The following is a 21670-nucleotide window of genomic DNA, read 5'->3' on the forward strand; positions in this document are numbered from 1 at the left end:
GGCGGGGTGGCCGTAGGTGTTCGGCGCGGCGATAATGTCGCGATAATGTATCCATTTACGTCGGCGCGCGCGGCGAGACGACGACAGCGACGGAAGACTACGGCGGCGGCCGACTGTGGCGCGGTCTCGCGACGGCGGCCCCTCCGACGCGACACGACAACCGGTGACGCGCGCGCACGAGCGCACACGAACGGCGGACGGTGCGAGAGAGAGCACCGCTGTACATGCCGTTGCCGTGGCTACTGCGCTTGCCGCCGGGGCGCCCCGCCGTCAGCTGACCCGGGCCCGTCCCCGGATGGGCGGGGCGCGGCCGCGCGCTCGGGCCCAACCGGCGCGGCCTGGGCGTGCACGCGGGGCCGGCGGCGGGGGAAACGCAGCGGCGCGCGTACCGCGGTCCCCGCCGCGCGATCGGTCTCGCTCCCGCCGGTCACGGTCTCTCGCTCGCGCCCCCCATCCCCACCACCGGAGCGCGACCGCGCGGCCGGAACGCCACCTCGCGCGCGCCGGCAGCCGCTCTCTGCGGACCTCCGCCGCCGATCAGTCCGTATACGTAGGTACTGCGCGCCGGCCGCTATGTGAACGGTTCACGCGCGTGTGTGTGACTTGTGTGATTTTTTTTTCTCCCAGAACGCTGCGACCGCCGCCGTACACACCTATGACACAACGATTATAATATTAAATTTTATTCGTTCGCAAAGCATGCACGATAATAGTAAATAAAATATAACTATTCGATACGATCGTTTTTATTATTATTTTTTTTTTTTAGTTTTTAGTTTTAAAATTTTTTTTTACGATTATTCTGTTTTTCGCCGCGCGCAATCGTTATACATACCGACAGTGACGGCGTGACGCGTCGCGATAAGGATTTTTCTCGTCCCGGTTTCGCGGTGAAAACCGAACGGTAATAAAATAAAAAATAAATAACCAATAACGATTCATATATTTATTGTTGCTGTGGATATAAAAAAAAATACATCGCACGTCGCCGAGGACGTCGTTGTCGCGCGGACAAAGTGCGCGCGCGCCGTGCGTACCCGCCGCACACGCGTGCGGTGCAACAGTGAAATATTTTTTTTCTCCATAGACCGGTGCACGAAAATCGTTCGCAATTACGGACCTAACGATTTACCCGCGCAGTGTTCGGGGCGCGTCGGTTGAATGTGATTGGAAAGCGCGGGTGATGGCCACCACGTACCTGCCCGTGGGCAGTGGCGGCGGCGGCGGCGGCCCCGGCTCCGGTGACCTGGACGGCATGGGCGGCATGTCGGTGGTCAGCCAGCCGGGCGGCCCGTACCAGCAGCCGTCACCGTCGCCGCGCGGCGGCAACGGCCAAGACCACCCGTCCGGTGAGCTGAAATACATGCCGCCCGGGCAGCACCACCATCACCACCACCATCACCACCAAGTTCCTACGTCCCCGTCGCCGGTGTCGCTGTCGGCCGCGGCCAGTTGGGTGGACCCGTGGGCCGCGTCCATGAGCATGCACCAACACCATCCGCACCACCCGCACCACCCGCACCAGGGACTGGACATCAAACCGCCGCCAGACATGCGAGCCGTGACCGGCGGCGGCGGAGGCGGTGGCGGAGGCGGTGGCGGCGGCGGCGGCGGAGGCGCGCAGACCTGGCACTCTGGTCCGCCGCCGCCCGTCGTGTCGGCCGGCCACTACAACGGCAGCGGGTCCGGGTCGCCGCAACTCGGCCACCACGGCGCGTACCACGTGATGAACGGCATGCTGGGCCACACGCACCCGGCCGTCCAGATGCACGGCCACAGCCCGTCGTACCCGCAACAGCACGACCCGCAGTCGCCCGGCGGCGAGGAGGACGCGCCCACGTCCGACGACCTCGAGGCGTTCGCCAAGCAGTTCAAGCAGCGCCGGATCAAGTTGGGCTTCACGCAGGCCGACGTGGGCCTGGCGCTGGGCACGCTCTACGGCAACGTGTTCTCGCAGACCACCATTTGCCGGTTCGAGGCGCTGCAGCTGTCGTTCAAGAACATGTGCAAGCTCAAGCCGCTGCTGCAGAAGTGGCTGGAGGAGGCGGACTCGACGACGGGCTCGCCGACCAGCATCGACAAGATCGCGGCGCAGGGCCGCAAGCGCAAGAAACGCACTAGCATCGAGGTGTCGGTCAAGGGGGCGCTGGAGCAGCACTTCCACAAGCAGCCCAAGCCGTCCGCGCAGGAGATCACGACGCTGGCCGACTCGCTGCAGCTGGAGAAGGAGGTGGTGCGCGTGTGGTTCTGCAACCGGCGGCAGAAGGAGAAGCGCATGACGCCGCCGAACACCATGGGCGGCCCGCAAGACGGCAACGGCATGATGGACGGCGGCCTGGGCGGCGGCGGCGGCGGCGGCCCGATGGGCCACGGGGGCCTGCACCAGGCGTACCACCATCAGGACCACGTGATGCACGGCTCGCCGATGGGACCGCACTCGCACTCGCACAGCCCGCCGATGCTCTCGCCGATCGGCAACCATCAGTCGCTTGCGGCCCATTAACGTTTCGCCCAGTGGGACGTTGAGTACTCACGGCACCTGGCCAAGATGCAGCAACATCAGCAGCAACACCAGGAATGCACGTAGTAGAGTACTGTTGTTTACTGTTTCGAACAACGTCTCGCTGAGGGCGATTTAAAATAAAAAATAAATTACAATATATATATGGGCGCGTGCGTCGCGTCGCAGCAGCAACAGCGCAAAACAGACCGTCAGCGACACTTCGAGCCGCGCAAGGGCTGCAGCACACGCACGTCGAGCGTGTTCGTGTGCGCGGTTTTTCCGGTATGTGTCATATTTTGGAAATTCTCGTCCGACGGCCATCTGCGTGCGCGATTGCACATTGAAATATATATTATTGTTTTACCAATTCGACTATACATAAAAAAAATTATATATATATATAAATAAATAAAGTATAAATATTAATTTACAAATACGCGGATCGTATATGATAAAAACAATGTGTTGATGATTGATTATGATAATATTATTGAAAATATTGATAAAAAAAAATAAAAAATAGCGTTCGCCGTAAACTGCACTGCAAAAAATCGCCGAAGTGACGGCCGAAGCGCATTATATACCTAATGCGAAATAATGATATGTTATATGAAAACACATTTTCCGTAAACATTATTATTATTATTTTTCCCGGTCGTTATTAAATAATATAATTGATGGTGTGTATATAATAATTGATATCATATTATATATATACGCGTATATTAAAGAAGACTATGAGACGGATATGATGTGCCGATGACGGTAATAGTAAAAATTGTAATAATGATTACACGATAATGGAGACTAGATGGTGTGCCATAGACTAACGAAGACCACCACCGAACGGCACCTAATCTGCACAATAATATATATTTTTATATAAATAATAAATACAAGACGGCGAGATGAATGCATTACGATGACCCACCCGCGAGCAGGAAATCGTCGTCGTCGAAGTTTATTTATATTATTATTATTATACGCGAAAAGTCACCGGAAAAATCGTCGCGGTTGAGTACGTAGAGAAAATTCATTTGCCGAGTACGAGAAAAATCATTGCAGAGTACGAGATAGCAGTCATTTGCCGAGTACGAGAACAGTCGCCGCCGAGTACCGGAGTACGAGAACAGTCGCCGCCGAGTACCGGAGTACGAGAAAAGTCGCCACCGAGTACCGGAGTACGAGAAAAATCGTCGCCGAGTGCCGGAGTACGAGAAAAGTCGTCGCCGAGTACGAGACACGGACGAGAGGAGGCCATCATCAGTCGACACTATCTTCTATCCGCACTGTGATATAATTCGATTAATTCTTTTAAATTTTTTTTTTCCGTCTAAATCATCTCCACCGTACAAAAATAATTTTATCGTAGTATAGGTATGTACCTAATTTGGCAGCCATGTACGCACACACACACACACACACACTACCACTTACACCCACACACCCACACGTTTCCAAGTGCTGTATATTTTAGTTAGCCGTTATATAGTATCGCGAGTGGATTAATCCGCAGACAGCAAATACTATCATAAAATTCTTACCGGTTTTCCGAAAGTCTACCCAAAGCGACCCAAACCGAACTGAAAAAACAAACCGATCTCAACGCATCGACTATATTTTGTTATTGATATCATACTATCGCAATTATTGACAAACGCGGAACGGAAACAATAACATTATAATTATTCAAAACAGCGGACGATGACATGACATAACAATCGTCTGCAAAATCCGATCCGTTTCCCGCCCACCCACATCAACCACCAACACCGCGGCCAATGGGCGATGTAATAATGTTACGCATATAATATATATATATATAACAATGAAATATGTGCTGGGTGAGGTAAATTGGGTTGTTTTCCTCCACGGCCATGCAATATTTTAAACAAAACACTTGTCCGTCGCTATATATCATATAGCGAGTTTACCTCCATATACAATATTTGGTATGTACATATATAATAACAATACAACGATGTATATATAATCAATACATCGCACTACGGTTTTTGTGTAGGCTCCCCCCAAATGTCGACGTACCCACACGAGTACGCGCGGGTGCAAAGGTGGGTGCGGTGTACTTGCGGTACTTGTAAAAATATTACATCCTCTTGCGGTCCATCTGCAGCCGGCGCGTCTCCTGTATAGGTACCTACCTGTACGCATATCATAACAATATATATATATATATGTCCATACGAAATAATAATAATATATAAATAAAATATTATATACATATAGTTTAGTGCCTATATATGATGATATATATATAGTAATAATATTATATACGAAAACCGGTTCGTTTCGAACGATTCATAATATATAATAATTTTTGTCCACATTTTTTCTCCTCCGTTTTTCCTCTCGCCGACGATGCCTTCGTACTGCGGCTCGCTCACTCCTTTTAATTCGTGATTTATGTGACGGATGAAAAAAAAAAAACCGAAAACCGAAAAAGGTAATAATAAAATTACCCCGAAAATATAATAATAATATATATATATATTGTGTGTGTACATCATACCCGCCGACATATATTTCGTGTATATACCTATATACATAAATATTATTATGTATATATAAAGTGCAGCGTAGGTATGTGTGTGCAAGTGCGTAAACGACGCTTTTTTCCTATACATAGGTATACAATACTCGTACATACTTTTTCTTCTTCATATTTTCATACGATCACCCTCCAAAAAATTACACACACACATATATATATAATATATTATCGGTACATAAACGTTATACTATTACAAAAAACAGCATATTATCCGAATAAATCAACCCACCGCCGCCGCCGACTCTCGAGCCTGTCTGCTATTTATTTATATAATATAAATATATATATATATATAAACTAATCATAAATAATTTAAACTGTGAAAACAAATTTCCGAAACGTGTGTGTATGTGTGCAACAAGGTATAAAACAATATTATGTTTATAGGTATATGATAATAATAATTAGTGTTACGATAATAATTATAATATATATATTATGTGTATGCGAATACGAACAGACATTTTGGCGATATGTTCAAACATAATAATATAATATATATATCATACATTATTACCTAATGACCTATATACGGATGATATTATAATGTGTTTCCGCCGCGCGCTTTTGTATTTTGTAACGAATTTATCGAAAAATATTATTATTATTATTATTATTATTATTATTATTACTATTATTATAAGTGTATATACTTACCTATATATATATATATACGTACGCGCATAATGTAATTATGTACAATATTATTGTGTCGTAGGTGTGTGTATATGTGCTGTTTATCTCATTTTTTTTTTTTTTTTTGATTATAATTTATTATTATTATTATTTTTTTTTTTTGTTATTTTTAACGATTTATTTTTAGTTTTAATAATCATATATTATATAATATCTACAATACAATATGTAATACATCGTCTCAAGTGTCTATCGATAAATTTCAAAATTATTGTTATCCTGTGTTATAGCGAACTTTTTTTTCTTTCTTTCTAAAAACACTCGATTTGTCCGTTAAAATTCTAACATACAATATTATAATATATGATTGATTTGATTATGTACATTATTATTATTATTATTTATTTTTAAAAAGAAAATGACAGAGAAGACGGGAAAATAATAATCGTTATATATATTATAAAAATATATGCATACATGTATACATTTAGCCGATAACAAAAAAAAATAAGTAAATTAAGGTACAAGATCTTTTTTGTAAATACGAAAATAGATGTGTAAATAAAACTGTGTAGTTAGATGAATATATTATCATTCACGAAATATATAGAGAAAATAATAAAATACACTTTTGGAACGTGTAATTTTTTTGTTTGTTGTATATATAATATTATGTTTTTAATAAAAAAAATAAACTAAAACAAAAAAAAAAACAATTGTGGGATTAAGTCAAAAAAACATTATCTGTTGATGTTTTTTTTTTATTTATTAAATTTATATGTGTTGTATAAAATAAAAAAATTGGGTTATAAAAACGATTTGAAATAAAAATTTGAAAACAGAAAAACCAAAAAGAATTTTTTATCAAAAGTTGTAAACTTACACTACAATAGTGCCTCTACTCAATATCGTAATGTAATGTTATATATCATTTATTGTGTGTCTAAAACCTACAATAGAACACAACTACACATTATGTTTTATGATAATATTTATATTATTATAATTTTTTATTATTAAAATTATTCGATTAGAACAAAGATGTCCTAAAAGAAAATAAAAATATAATTTTATTAATACATAGGTATATACGGTATCTACAGTTATCTGGTCGGATACAACAGCGTTTCTCAACCTGTGGTACGCGTACTTACCACTAGTGGTATAGGTACGTGCGATACTCTCTGGTGGTATCTCAAGAAAATATCCATTCATAAAAAAAAAAAGAATAACAAAAAATAAACAAAATCAAACATATAATCATAATAGTTATTCACATTATATACCAATATATATATTATTTTGTTAATTTCTTATTATATGTATTTTTAAATGCTTATAATATATTATTACACACGTCACTGTGTAAAATAACGAATACATTTTTTTTTTTTATAAGTGAAAAAAAAACGTAATTTGGTTATGTGCGACACTTGAAAATTTTCAAACCGTGTAGGTTATGCAGGTGCTGCATAAAGGTTGAGAACCCCTGGAACACGATAAATAAGGGTCAAACCAATAGATGAGCACGTGCAACTGCGCATCAAATATAATTTGATGTATGATAATACATATATCATCGTTGGTATAAAAATAGTAATATGTTAATTATTAATATTTATTTGAATTAATATATATATAGAAATACGACGTGAACGACTTGCGACTTGCCAACAGGCGATTACGACAAACCGTCATTGATCGTTTGATTTAATATAATATTATTACGATTCAAAAATTGTTGTTTATGCATCCCGAACTAGGTCAAACGAACGGGTTCGTGCTGATCTGCAGCATTTATGATGTGCCGAAGTCGATGCGACGGACTCGAGGGTTGTCACACGCGCCACGGGGTGCGCTAAAACCCCTTTTCAACTGCAATATAGGTACTAACGAATTGGCTGTTTTTTTTTTTTTTTTACAAGTACAATATTTTTGACGACGAAATCAACATCAAAAAATGTATAAATTACGTTTTATTTAGTGGACCAAGTCAGTGTTTATTATATTATGAGTAAAGAAAAAAATGTTTTCTCTCTCTACATACTATTATTATATAGTGTTTGTTTTACTATTTGTTATATTGAGTAGTCTAATTAAATCGCATGCGTGATGATGTACTGTTAATAAGCTTAGGTTAAAGTTGTAGGTAATGTTTAATTTTTATTTAAATACTTTGTGTTGTTCAAATAATAATGATAATAAAATAAAAATAATAATAAGATTCAATAAAAAGGTATATAAATTATGGTTTTTCTCTCGTGACAGTTGGTGGTTTGTACGATAATAATTATAATATTATGTGTCTATCGCTGTTAATTATGAGGACCTAACCTTCAGAGTAGAAACGGCACCACATTATTTTGTTGCGAATTTAGTGTATAATTATTGCACATATGACATATATGTAGATGGGAGCAACACGATGCGGAACTTAGATGGACAGACAATTAATAAATAAGTAACCAAAATAAAAAACACGATTAAAAAATAAAAAAATAAAAACGTAAGAATAAAATAATATATGAATAGTTAAATTAAACACTTTAACTACACGAACCGGGAAACTAAATTTTGGTTTGAATCTAGGACGATAGGTGCGGGTAGGTGATGATAAAATGGTGAAACAACCAAACAATATTGCAGCCCCCTTCTGGCTTTCCGACCAGCTAGGCAGGAAGACGTTTCCGGTGTCTGAACTTTGTCGATGCTTCCGGCGAATTTGATCCCAGGACAAACGTCATCCATACGATATGAGCGATATGGCGAACTGTTTGCCAATCGCCACGTTTATAGTGACTCACTCATGGCTCATTTGAAAAGGTATACCTACTGCTAGAATCAAATATTGTCACTATATCGATGACATAATAAAACGATTGATTATATTATAAGACAATTTTAGATTTTTAAAAGCAAAAAATATCCCAATATTATGCGGCTGGCCGTCTACACACATTAGAACCAATAAAGATCGTTTGGGACCCGATCCTTCCCCTCTCGTCACCCAAAATAAACCAATTTCGAGTACGTCCATCATATACAGCACATTATAGGCCACGGCGATGTTCGGGGTTATGTGACCTAAATACCCGAGCGTTTGACCTATATATTGTATGTAACTCCAGATGTCGTGCAAAACACGGAAAACTCGTTTTGGCTACCACCCAAAGAAAACTATTGCGTGATGTCCTCGCGAGCATCATACTTTTCGGAAGAGTATAAAATCAGTGTAGGAGCTGCCACAGGATTAGAAAATGAATGATCCGATGCTGCAGTTTGCACCTGCAGTGACCCAGAAAGATCGCCCGAATCATCGTAAGCAGCACCACGCGCGACTATATGCATCATACTTTTTTTGGAGGATAAAGACGTCGCCGTTATCACATCAATTGCCGACTGTTGTCGTGCGCGGGGGGGGGGGGGGGGGGGGTAGGCTACGGCCTTTTTTGACAAATTCTGTGCACACCTATGGTTCCTTACTATATGGAAGCCATCACGCGTAGAATTTTAATTGTATTATGGGCACACCGTTAAGACAGCAGTGTGCATTTGAAATACATAACAAATTGATCTTTTATTCGATGGATCGTAATAATCTTAAAATGAACTAAATTTTTGAAAAATAAAATCGGATGACGAACAGTTTTGAATAATCTAATATTTAAATGTTGGTTGTTGCGACGTACCTATAAATATTGTTTATTATTTTTTTAGTAGGTAGGTATTCTATACATGTTTGATTGTAATATTGTGTCACTGATGGATCATAAATATTTATAGAATATCTTACTTTATGAACGTGAAAAATGTTAATTTCGAAACCTATAAATTCAACGTAACGTCAATGTTTTGTAACTTCCTTTGCGCGCAGTTCCCCGCACTGTGCAATATTGCTTGATCCAGTTTTATTATTATTTTATGATCTCAAATTGGCTATATCGTGGCAAAAAAAAAAAAAAAATACACTTATGTCGATAACCTACCAATGAAAATAAATATTATATTATATTCTTATCGTGATTCCGACGACGACCTGAGATTTTTCGGATATCACACGACTTATGATCGTGGAATTTTCATTCCATTTGTCGATGCACATTTTTCCCATTTCGGTGACGCGTTTGCGGTAATAACCTACACAAAAGTTTTGTTCGTCGACCATATTATCATTTATAATACATGGTTGATAGATCCCCTCCGCTCGCTGCAGCTGTCGCTCTTACCGATTTATCATTGTCCGCACCGCACGGCAATCGATCGAGGGATAAACTGTTCATTGTGTTTAGGTAAACGTTTTAACGCCGCGATTTAGTGGACCTTTTGAGTATTTTTATTTTTATTTTTTTTGATCGATAGCCTTATCGCGACGGCGTTTATATACCTTATAGCTGCGACCCACATAATATTATTGCAATATCGTATCGCACTGCTGCAGTTGCACCCACAACCCACCAGTCGTATGGTCGTTATAAGTACGACGTTTTCGCTGCACTGCAACATAAACAAATAAATAAATATATATACATATATATATAAGGATTTGGGATTTCGGCGTGGTGTAAGCCGAAGATTCCGATCGATTCATCGTCGCGTATTTATGACAATATTATTATCCATTACTATATACCTACATCACACGTGTGGGAGGGACAAGTCGCACTTATACACATCACCGCCACAGCCGGTCCGTATCCCTAAAACAGGCACCGCCGAAGGACTGTTTTACAAAAGCGTACCTGTCTAAGTACTTGGGCTCCTATCGTGGGGAACCATGCCGGGCTGCACGATTAGCGATCCAACACGAATGGGTTAGGTTGTGCATGCACTGTATCGGATCTATATTTAGGTACTTAACCCATTTGTGGGTCCTTAACCCACTTGTCAACCGCGCTTGGTCCGACTACTACGCTGCAATGGCGGACCGCTAACATTCTTATATATATATATATACAGCTCAAAGAGGTATAGAATATCCTGTTAGGGGCGTTTTAGGGACAGTTGAAATTTTTTAAACAATAAGTTTTCAAATTGTCACACATTTTTCCATTTATAATATAATACATATGGTATGCATATAGGTGTACTGCAGTTAGTATATATACTTAACCGCTAATATCGACCCGTGGCTTAGCCAGTGATTTTGTTTGGGGGGGGGGGGCTATAAGGACGAGGGTATTGGGTTTTTGTAAAATCATATTTTTGAATATAAATTTTTTATGATATATGAGTTAAAAAATAATAACGGTTAATGGAGGAGAACTATGATGGGCGATGGATATATAATAAATAATAATAGCTATGTAAGAATCAAGACGTTAGGATAACAATTAATAGAATAATATATATGAAACAGACAACGAATTGCCATTTGCAATAATTTTTAGTTGGAAAAAAAAAACAAAAAATTGGGGTAGGTACCTATATCAAAAAACTTAAATAGTGATCAATATATAGACAACTATTTAGTTGGTAGCTAGTATTACAATTTCAACAACAATAATAAATTACAATATGTGTATAACGTTGCAATAACCTTTTGAATATAATATGTTGTATATAGATACCCAAAGCATTGTGGGCCCACATTAATTTCATTACACTACGCCTATGAACCCATCATAATTAAAGTTTTTTAATTCTTATTACTACCTAAAAGCGAAAAAAAGTCATAAAATTGTAATTGTGTCGGTAACAATCAAGACGGTATATAGTTTTAAAATTAGTTCACATAACTCTGAATGAAATAAACATTTTTTTTTTGTTTAATTTATCCAACAAAACAAACATCAGAGAAATTACAAATTCGATTAACCTCCCTCCCTTAAAGCGCGAAAGGTTGTGTGTTGGAGATAGGGTTTTAGTGCCTATATAAGGAGGTTGTAATACCTATATTTAATATTATGTACTACAACTTCCAAGTGAATGCTTTGATTTTGCAGACAAACGCTTTGCGGGGTAGGAGGTATTACATTTTTACTTTGGCGGCAATCAATATAGCCTGCTGCGGTTTATTGCATTAAATATAATATAATATATAAATATAAAGTTGCAGATGAGATAAAGTTTTTAATGCACTGCAATCAGAAACTTATTGTGATGTGTTTTCGGATAAATTAATTCGCGCAAATACGATTGCTAGACACCTATATATATTCTACACACTTTATACCTTCACTTCTACCTATTATGTTAGATTTTTTTTTGGTTTCAACCATTTCTACCAATCACAAAATCATGTTGAACAAACGTATCCAACTATTACGCGTATTATATGTTATCACCGAACGAAATAATTACAACCATCATTCGATAACGAAACCTAAAACGACGTCACGCTGGACTGCACTTCGCCCCTGCAGCAGTAATCAGTGGTCACCGCGGTGTACCGTGGTAAACATCATGTCTGCTGCACAGGACTGATATCGAATGTGTTACAATAATGTTATCGATCGATTTATGATCGCTTTACAACATATAATAATAATAATAATAATAATAAAATACTCACTGCGTTTTTGGACGACGGACGTGTGTCGGAAGATCGACGTTTTTATTTTCTCTCCACGACCTGTTAAAACTATTATTATTATTATTATTATTATTATTATTGTCGTGCGTCTCTCCGCCCGAGGATTTATTATTTTTCTTTCGAAAATGTGTCGGATTATATTATACACACACACACAGACACGCCACGACATGACCGAAGTTCTTTGGGCGAGGTAATATATAATATATAATTCATATTAAGTATATACCTTTATATATAATATATACATCGTGACTAAGGGTCGTCATCGCGTCGAACCACTCGCATGTGTATATTATATATAAGTACAAGCGGCGGTGTAGGTCTCATGATACATATATATATATATATGTATATATGTATTATATTATATACTTGACAGGTCACAATAAATACGGTCGATCGTTCTTGTATATTATAATATACGAAAACGGTCTTTTCACGGGCGAGTAAAATGTACCTTCGTATTGTAGTAATGAGTATTATATTATATTCCTTTATCCGTCCTCCAAGTAACCAGCGCCGTCGTGTATGCACAGAAAAAAGGATTTTCGACCACTGACAAAGTGCAGCTGACGCATCATCATCATTATTAGGTATTACGATTATTATTATCATACGGATCGTCGGCGCGACACGTCGCGGCTTTATCGGCCGACCAGTTATCGTGAAAAAATTCACACGCCATCACAACTGCAGTACAATGCGATCACATAATACATTTATATAATGGCCGTTGGTCGATCGGAGTGTCTAAAATAACAAGTGTGTATAGATAGTAGATACTCGTCCCTTTCGACGCGCGGTATACCTGGTAACGGGTAACTACAATACGTACGTATATAATATATATATATATTTATGACGGTGCACCAGTTCGCTGCAGCATAATTCGCATGCAGTGAGTTGACTGCACGCGTTGCGACGGGCTGCAATTATCACCAATAATAGTCAATTGAAGGGACGAAAAATTATATATTTTATAATACGGGTGAACCTGACCTATATATTATGATTTGCGTTTCGAGACTTTGCGATACTCAACAAACATGGACACTTTGTCAATACTTTTGGGAACTCGGTGTGCTGCTGCTAACACGTGGCATATTGTTATTACATCATCATGATCAATATACCAACGATGGGGTTCTGATATAATGTTTTCGTTAAAGTCTCTTACTTGAACCGGTTGCGGGAAGACTCGTCTATTCTATGTCAATAATAATATATATTATGCATCATAAAATAAATCGGTGAATAATGGTTATAATGCGATCGATACTTGACATCGGATTATCATCAAAATTATGTATCGGTATCTTCGACGAGCCCACCTCTGACAACTGTAAATGGTTATATTTCTTTGCGTTTATCAAGTTATATCCTGCAAATAGTACACTTAATTATACGATATATTATTGTCATTATATATCAATAAATATATTTTTTTGGACGCAAAAACATTATATTTTATATATAATTTATATATATACTATTTACCGCCATATACATATAGCTACGTATGTGACTGATCGACCACATTTTGATCAACGCTGACAAATTGGGCGTTTTAAGACGATTATCGTCCACAATCGAGAGTATACGCTGCACTGTACGTTGAACCGTTTGACATTTGTTTGTAACAATTATAATATGTTACATGATGATACCTAAGTATATGTATATACCTAACCTAACCTAACCTAACATTATGTACGATCAACTGCTGACCAATACAATAATATTAACACACACTTATAAATCATAATTGTAAGGCCTATGGCCAATACACACCATGTATATAAAGTAAGCTAGTTCGCTGTGCACCTCAGAGCTCAACGCTCAATGAATATCAAACTCCGTATAACTACGATACAGTCAAATAGTCGGATAGAATATAATTTATATAGCGTGTAAGTATTATTATTTGTATGTGTTTAATATACATGCAATAAAACTTAACGATAACCGAAACGGAATCCTAGTTATTTAAATATATTTAAAATCCTGTTATCTACATATTATATGTATATATATATATATCTACCCCAAGCTACGGTAATTATATCTAAGGGTCCTACGACTCACACTGGATGATATCTTATATTCAACTGGTCGTTCCCTCGTCCACGTTACATGTTTATCAAAAATAAGTCCAATTCTGAGCTCTCTCTGTATAGAATAGGCGTACAACACAAGTGCTGCAGCGTGGAAGCCGTAGGGCACACATTTTCTTGGTTCGTCCTCAATAATGCTCAATAATATGATAATAACATAATAACATGCTATTCATATGTAATCCATCAGACCGACACAAGTTCGGTGTGTAGTTGCTATTCATCGTAATTAAAATTGTTTTTTTTTTTTTTTTATGATAAATTATGGTACCTAATATATCAGTTTTTATTGCGTTGGGTTATCGGAACGCAAAAGGGTTAGGTGTGCAGAGGAGATAGGCGAGGATACTAACGCGTGGGTATAAGGTACCCACATAGGTGTGTGGGTATACCCTCGCCATATCATAACACGCGTATCGCAATGGCCGCTGCGAGAACATAAGTATTCCGCGGACCGGACGAGGGACTGAATGTGATGGCGGAAAACCGTCGGTGGGTAAGTACTTATAATGTGCAGATAGGTATAAGCGGACATTATTATACAAAAAACGACCAATGTAGAATATTATATTATTATGTAGTTTAATGTGGTGCTTGTGCGAACGTGCATACACTGACCTGTAGCGCCGGGACGAGAGCTGCAGCTGCAATGACCAGCCGCGACGTCCGTTTGGCGATGATATATTATTATTGTCGTTGAAAAAAAAAAACGATGTTTACTCTGCCTGGTGCGTTAAACGAAAACAATAATAATAATAATGTACTCGATGCTAGAAAAACACGGTGAAAAAACACAAATGCACACTGTATATATATATATATATATAACATTATATACCAGCTACGGTATTTTATACGGGTTTTTAATGGGCTAATAACACGGTGGTTATAACACACACACGCGACGGGACTTATAATTTAATAGGTATGACGATTATTATATATAGAATTTAAAGACGAGTCGGAAAGAAAACGTAAATTAATTCGGTGACGATTTGTGTCTTCTCTCTCGTATCGTCATTTTCGCTCTCTCCGACCGCATAACACAATATATAATCTATACATTTTAAAATATTAATTATCGCCTTAATATTAAGTAATAATCTAATACGTTAAATTAAATATTATTAGGTACCACAGGTATACCGATCGTACCGAGAATGACTATATAATATTATACATCGTCTTGTGAAAGGGGAGCGGAAAATATTTCGATTCGGACGCGTGACGAGATGACGAGAAGACGAGAAACCGAGAACTTCGCAGGAACAAAAATATGGAGTACAGCCGAGTGGAGACCAACCGGAAAGAGACGACGAGGACAATATACCGAGGAGAAAATATATTAACGAAAGAAATTCAATAATAAACGACGTATATAAGGTCATCAATGCATGCGATACCGGAAGGATGAGAAAATTATAACATTAAAATAGTTGGCAGATGGTTCTCGCGTGATGCTTCGTCGATTCTTTCGTTGTGCTGTGCTCGTCAAAAGTTGAAATAATATATTATAATTAGGGTTCGGGACTTATATCACTTAAAATTAATAAAATAAGCGCTTGAAAACATGATTATAAGCACTCAAATAAGCAAACATATTAATTGAAAAAAAATCGAAAAAATTCGAACGAAAAAATCAAACAAAATAAAATATAAATTAAACTTCACTTTCGAGAGTTTAAGGATTTTCCGAGGGATTTTTTGAAAAATAAAATGTAAATTATATTTAAAAATAGTTGAAAACATTGTAAAAACGTAAAATTATTGTTCAAATAGGCCAAAATAATCCAGAAAAACTGGAAATAAGTATTTTTTTGAAAAATCGCTTAAACAAGCGAAAAAAAGCACTTCCAAATTTCATAATTGGACGTGTTATAACATGACATACACTTCCATAGTGCTATACATTTTAAGTTAATCTATAAAAATATAAGCAAATTCTTTAAGTTCCGACCTCTGATTATAATATATACTGAAATCCTATCAGTTTAAATTTTAAGTATTTATATTTAATGATATGTTCGTTTACCCGTAAATGCACTGTCAATTGCAGGTTCGCATTCGTTTCACTGCAGTGTGGTCATTAGTCATTATACATTTTGTTCATTCAAATTAATATATACATATAAATATTAAATTATTCAATGGGGCAGTGTGTAATGTATAATAAGACTACGTTTGCACACGAATTTTATATAATAAATATATGTATCGCATATGTTACAGTTGAAGTCAGCTTATAAGTAGGTACCTAATATTAGTAATATAGTATAGCTGCGATTCGGTTTCACGCCCCTCGAAATCGCGGTAACCACACGCCACTGTCCACTTAGGTTATGGTCAATTGATGGGTTACTTATACAAGAGTACTTATGCGTATAAGTACATGCGCGGAACACTCTGAGGCCAAATTAAAAAAAACAAAACAAACAAATATATATTATTTTTTTTTTCATATTCGTCAACGTATAATATTATTGCTATCATTATTAATTAATTATTATAATATTAAACAATAACTATACGTATCTACCTACAGGTATAGGTCCTATACATAATATAATATATCATGGTGCAGGTCTCTTATAAACGGTAGGGCGATCGCTATCTGCTGCATCAGTCGTCGTGAGGAGGTATACCTGCATCTGCAGTGCAATGTCTCGTGATGTGTGTGTGTGTCTGCAGCGAGTGTGAGCACTACTACACCTGCACCCCTCCCCCCCCCCCCCCACTGCCACCGCCGAGGACGTTTATTACGAGATAATAATGACTTCGAAGACATGTGCCAGAGATCTGTGCCGCAGCACGTACTCGTGATGGCGGTGGAGTGGGGGTGGAGGGACGGAGATTCGATTTTTTGCCCCTAAAAATTATTACAATAATATAACACACAATAAAATTCATGAGAAAGTAGAGTATATAATTGTTAAAAGGCACATGTGGCCCGCACTAAAATTAAATTATACATTCTAAAATCCAAAGTTCAAGTAAAACATTTGTGTCATTCATGAACTTTTCCTACAGTACCCTTTCCTAATCAAATATCCTATCTAATTATATTTTTATTATTTTTTACTATTCTTCACCGAATTCAGTGAACTGCAGCTGTACATTTTCTATTTTAATTATTATCGATAAAACTGTAAGCAGGAAGTACTATTGTTTAATATAGTTTTTTTTTTTCAATCAAGCCAACCAATTTCTCTTATTATTATGTACCTATCCCTTCATCTATTGTGCTTATTGTAAAAATATTTTATACAAATTGTAAAAAATAAATATAAAAAAAAAAATTGTAAGCGGCCCGCAAGTGATTTTCAAAAATTATATTTGGCTCCTCCTGAATTCCTATGTGTAGACGGCTGGTATATACATAACGTCTTAGGATGATGGTTGGCGCAGTAAACATAACTGCGGTAAATGTACAAAAGCATTTACATTGTAAACATTGTTTTTATGATATTATTATTTATAATATCTACGAGAAATGTGTAATATCTGAATAATTATGTGCACATAATCACCGTGTAACGCGAAATCGCATTAAAAATCGTCACAAATATCGTTAACGAATAACAAACGACGTTTTACAGGAAGCCCCTTATTCTTGTCGCTATACATTCGTCTTCGACTTCCTCTGTTTCGGCACCTGACCTGACCTGACCTGACCGCCACTGCTGCAATCGTACCTGTTGTTACGATGGGAGTAACAGAGTTGGTTACCGTCTGTGTTCATGTCCAATTTTTAATTATTTTATTTTATGGACACTTTAAACTGTATACCCGCTTTAAGTACGACGACGGTTGTGGTAGGTATAAAAAAAAATCAAAAGACGGAAAACATATCGTAATGGATGTATATATTAATAAATTATATCATAAACGATATGACGGTAGGTATAAGAGCGAACATCACAGACGTTTAGGGCGTAATATTGCCTACACGCGTCGCACAGGAATAATAATAGGTCTAAGAACTCGTCGTCGGCATAATAATATTATTATAAATACCGTTTCTATAGCGTATCGAATTATTGATATTGTTTTTTAATGTATTCCGAAAACGTTGTTTATTTATTCAGTAGCGCTTATATACATACAGTGTACGGGCGCCGGTGTGAAGGTCGTTTGAATAAATCAACGGAATTACACATACGTCCAAATATTATTATTGTTATTATTATAATTTTCATTACCATAATATTATAAACGTTGACCTAATTAGACGGGGGAAAAAAAAAATGGAAATAAATAATACACACCGCTATATCATAATAATATATAGTAATAGTTATAATAACATTAATGTTATAATGTATGTATATTTATACGACGAGGAGAGAACGCAAGTCACCGCCGCCGCATATAAAATAATACCATACAATGCACTGCAGAAATGCAACCCCGAGCTGAATCAATTGTTTGACACGCGTATTCACACATCGTGGTATCACACACACACACTATTCCGTAGCGATGGCGTATTTATACAAAACAAACGCAACGCAAAAAGTGTAATTTTTGAGAGTGTGGTACCTACACACTTGAAATGTTTTTTATCCATCGACCGCGGTCGACCTATTTGATACGTCTCCTTCGATTAAGTACTCATTAGCTGTACATTTTTTTTATATATCAAAGGTTTTTAGCTCACTCTAGCTATTTACTATTAATAGCACAAGATAATAACATTATAGGTATCTTCATAAAATATAATGTATATGGCAACACAATGTTTGGAAAATTTACAATTTTTGGTTTAGACTTCTTATATAGGTACACCATGCACAGTTCTCATCTTCTCATTATAAGGGCATGCAAAAAGGTTGTACAGGATATTTCTTCTGGTGATGAGGTATGAGAAATTATCGATTTTGGTAAAACGTTTTTTAATATTTGACTTTTGCATCAGAGGCGTAGCGGGGCTTGTCCTGGAAAGCTATTATATATATGTGACCAGACATAATGTATATACCTTGTTGTATAGAGTCATTATAACATTGCATATGTTACATAATATAGTAATATGTGGTAAATGAGTATTATATAAATGGGTACCTATATATCGTTATTATAAAAGTAACACCGACTCGCGTTTACGATTATTAAAAAGAATTTTTTTTTTCTATACTGACAACGCGGTGGAAACAGGTTAAACAATATATGCAAACGTCCATTGTTTAATATCATAATTAACAAGTGCGCCGAAATGGCACCGACACATACACACGAATATATATATCTCACTATATTATATGTAATATGTATATACATTCACGTTATATATATACACGTCGCATATATCGCGTATTACCGTGGATACCATTGTTTTGGTAACCTATACGTACTTCTAAATACATGTATAATATACAACACTTATAAGCGAACGACGTGCGTACATATTAAATAAATATATCATTATATTATAACCTATGGCGGTATACTCACTATGCGTATTATTATAAAGCTAAAGGTACGACACACGCAAAGACAATAATAACAAACTGCGAGCTTTTGGTTGATTGTTCGTAAGAGGTTTTTTTGTAAAAAAAACATAGGATTTTAAGGAATTAGTTATAACTTAAAAACTTATATAATTTCTAATTATTAAGACTTCCGGTTGCTATTTAACAACAATATAATAACCTACAAGCAACCACAGTATATTATGATCAAATTATCGTAAGAATACGGACGACGACTGCGATTTTTCGGTTAAAGAAAAAAAAAATAGCAATACAAATGGTTTTTAGTTTTCATTCTAGGGAACAAGTGACTTATTGCAGATCATTGTACACTCGACGGAGTTAATTTTCATATATAGTTTTTGAATTTCCCAAATGTTCCTCTGATCGCGTGAGTAAAATATAACATTTTATATAGGTATATGCGATGAAAAAATATTTTAAATAAAACGATTTCAACTGTAGCTCAGAATGATGTCCATCGGCGCAGAACGACAACACTGATAAAAGCAGACGAATTTTCATTCTTCGGCATTGCAGTTTCCACCTGCACTCTTCAACAGGTAGGTACGTGTCAATAATATACATATAATATTATATCATATTCTGCTGTAAAGCTCTATTCAATGATTTAAAGGTGAGATTTATTTTAGCTAGAAACTATCATACTAAATTAATACCTAATAATACTTAATAGTAATGATAATTGCACGAATGGATCACAAAACCACTTGTGTTTTCGTGAATTATTATTAAGCACATATTACCTTAGGTATGCTTAATGTCGAGTTAAAAAATACATAATTGTAATTCGTCGAGATTTTGTACTTAGTGTATAATCTAAATCAGTGCCGTACCCAAAATTTGTTTTCTGGGGGGGGGGGGGGGGGTAGATGTAGAAAAAATATTCATTCTACATTTACGCATTTTATGAAATAGTTTTGAGAAGGAATAAGAAACTGGGTACGAAAGCTTTAGCTGAAAAATTAATGACAAAATACAACAAAAAAGTATTTATTGTTTTTACACATTTCACCAATTTAATAAATTTAACAAAATAAACGTTTACCGGTATATTTCTCATATATATTATAAGCTTGTCGTCTGGTGCATACTTGATGCAGCTCGGTGAACGTTTCGCGTTGACGGGTGCACACTGCAGGTGTCGTGCACTGCGCGGGTCATCGTTGAGAATAAATTGTAACACTGTCTAAACATATATTATATTATTATATGGAGATAACAAATCAAATTAGTGTTTTGGATATTATATATTACAATCGCACAATAAAAATAACGATCACAATAGGTTTCGGTAGGGTTGGGCCTCGGGCACTATGTATATAATATTATTATAATATTCCGTCCGTTCGCGTACAGCGATGATATCGCCTGTCGAAAACACCGTATTATTATACGTATACACTGCAGTGATTGAAAATATTATTATATTATATTATATCGGCCGCCGATCACGAATTTGGGTCGCTTAATTTTTCCTATACGTCGTTGCACGCCGTCTGCGCAGAGCACGCCCATATGATGGTTTAGACTATATTACAATAACCGACATTAGTACCAAACGGCGAGACGAATTGTTTCCACAAAAACGCTATTGTCGCGGTCGTCGAGCCCCCCCGCCGCCGCCGCCGCCACCCACCACAAACCGTTTCACCCGCGGCTTTTGAGCTTACCGATTATTCGATGACGCGACTGCATCTATATGCAGTGCTATTATGCGACGACAAATCGACGATCGTTTGTACCATGGTATTATATCATAATAATAGTTGTAGGAGGTGCCCACACATCGATAATTATTTCACTACAGCTGTAGGTACA

General features: G+C 37.6%; 1 protein-coding gene across 1 annotated transcript; it reads left to right on the forward strand.

The window, feature by feature from the left end:
- The first annotated feature begins 514 nt into the window (after positions 1-514).
- Positions 515-6355, forward strand: LOC149054249 (POU domain protein CF1A-like). Its single transcript, XM_089230501.1, has one exon. The coding sequence runs from the start codon at positions 1184-1186 to the stop codon at positions 2501-2503; it is 1320 nt and encodes a 439-aa protein (XP_089086627.1). The 5' UTR covers positions 515-1183; the 3' UTR covers positions 2504-6355.
- Positions 6356-21670: the final 15315 nt, after the last annotated feature.

Source organism: Diuraphis noxia, unplaced genomic scaffold (assembly GCF_037042655.1).
Source record: "Diuraphis noxia isolate RWA-SAM2 unplaced genomic scaffold, SU_Dnox_SAM2 contig0009, whole genome shotgun sequence".
NCBI lineage: Eukaryota > Metazoa > Arthropoda > Insecta > Hemiptera > Aphididae > Diuraphis > Diuraphis noxia.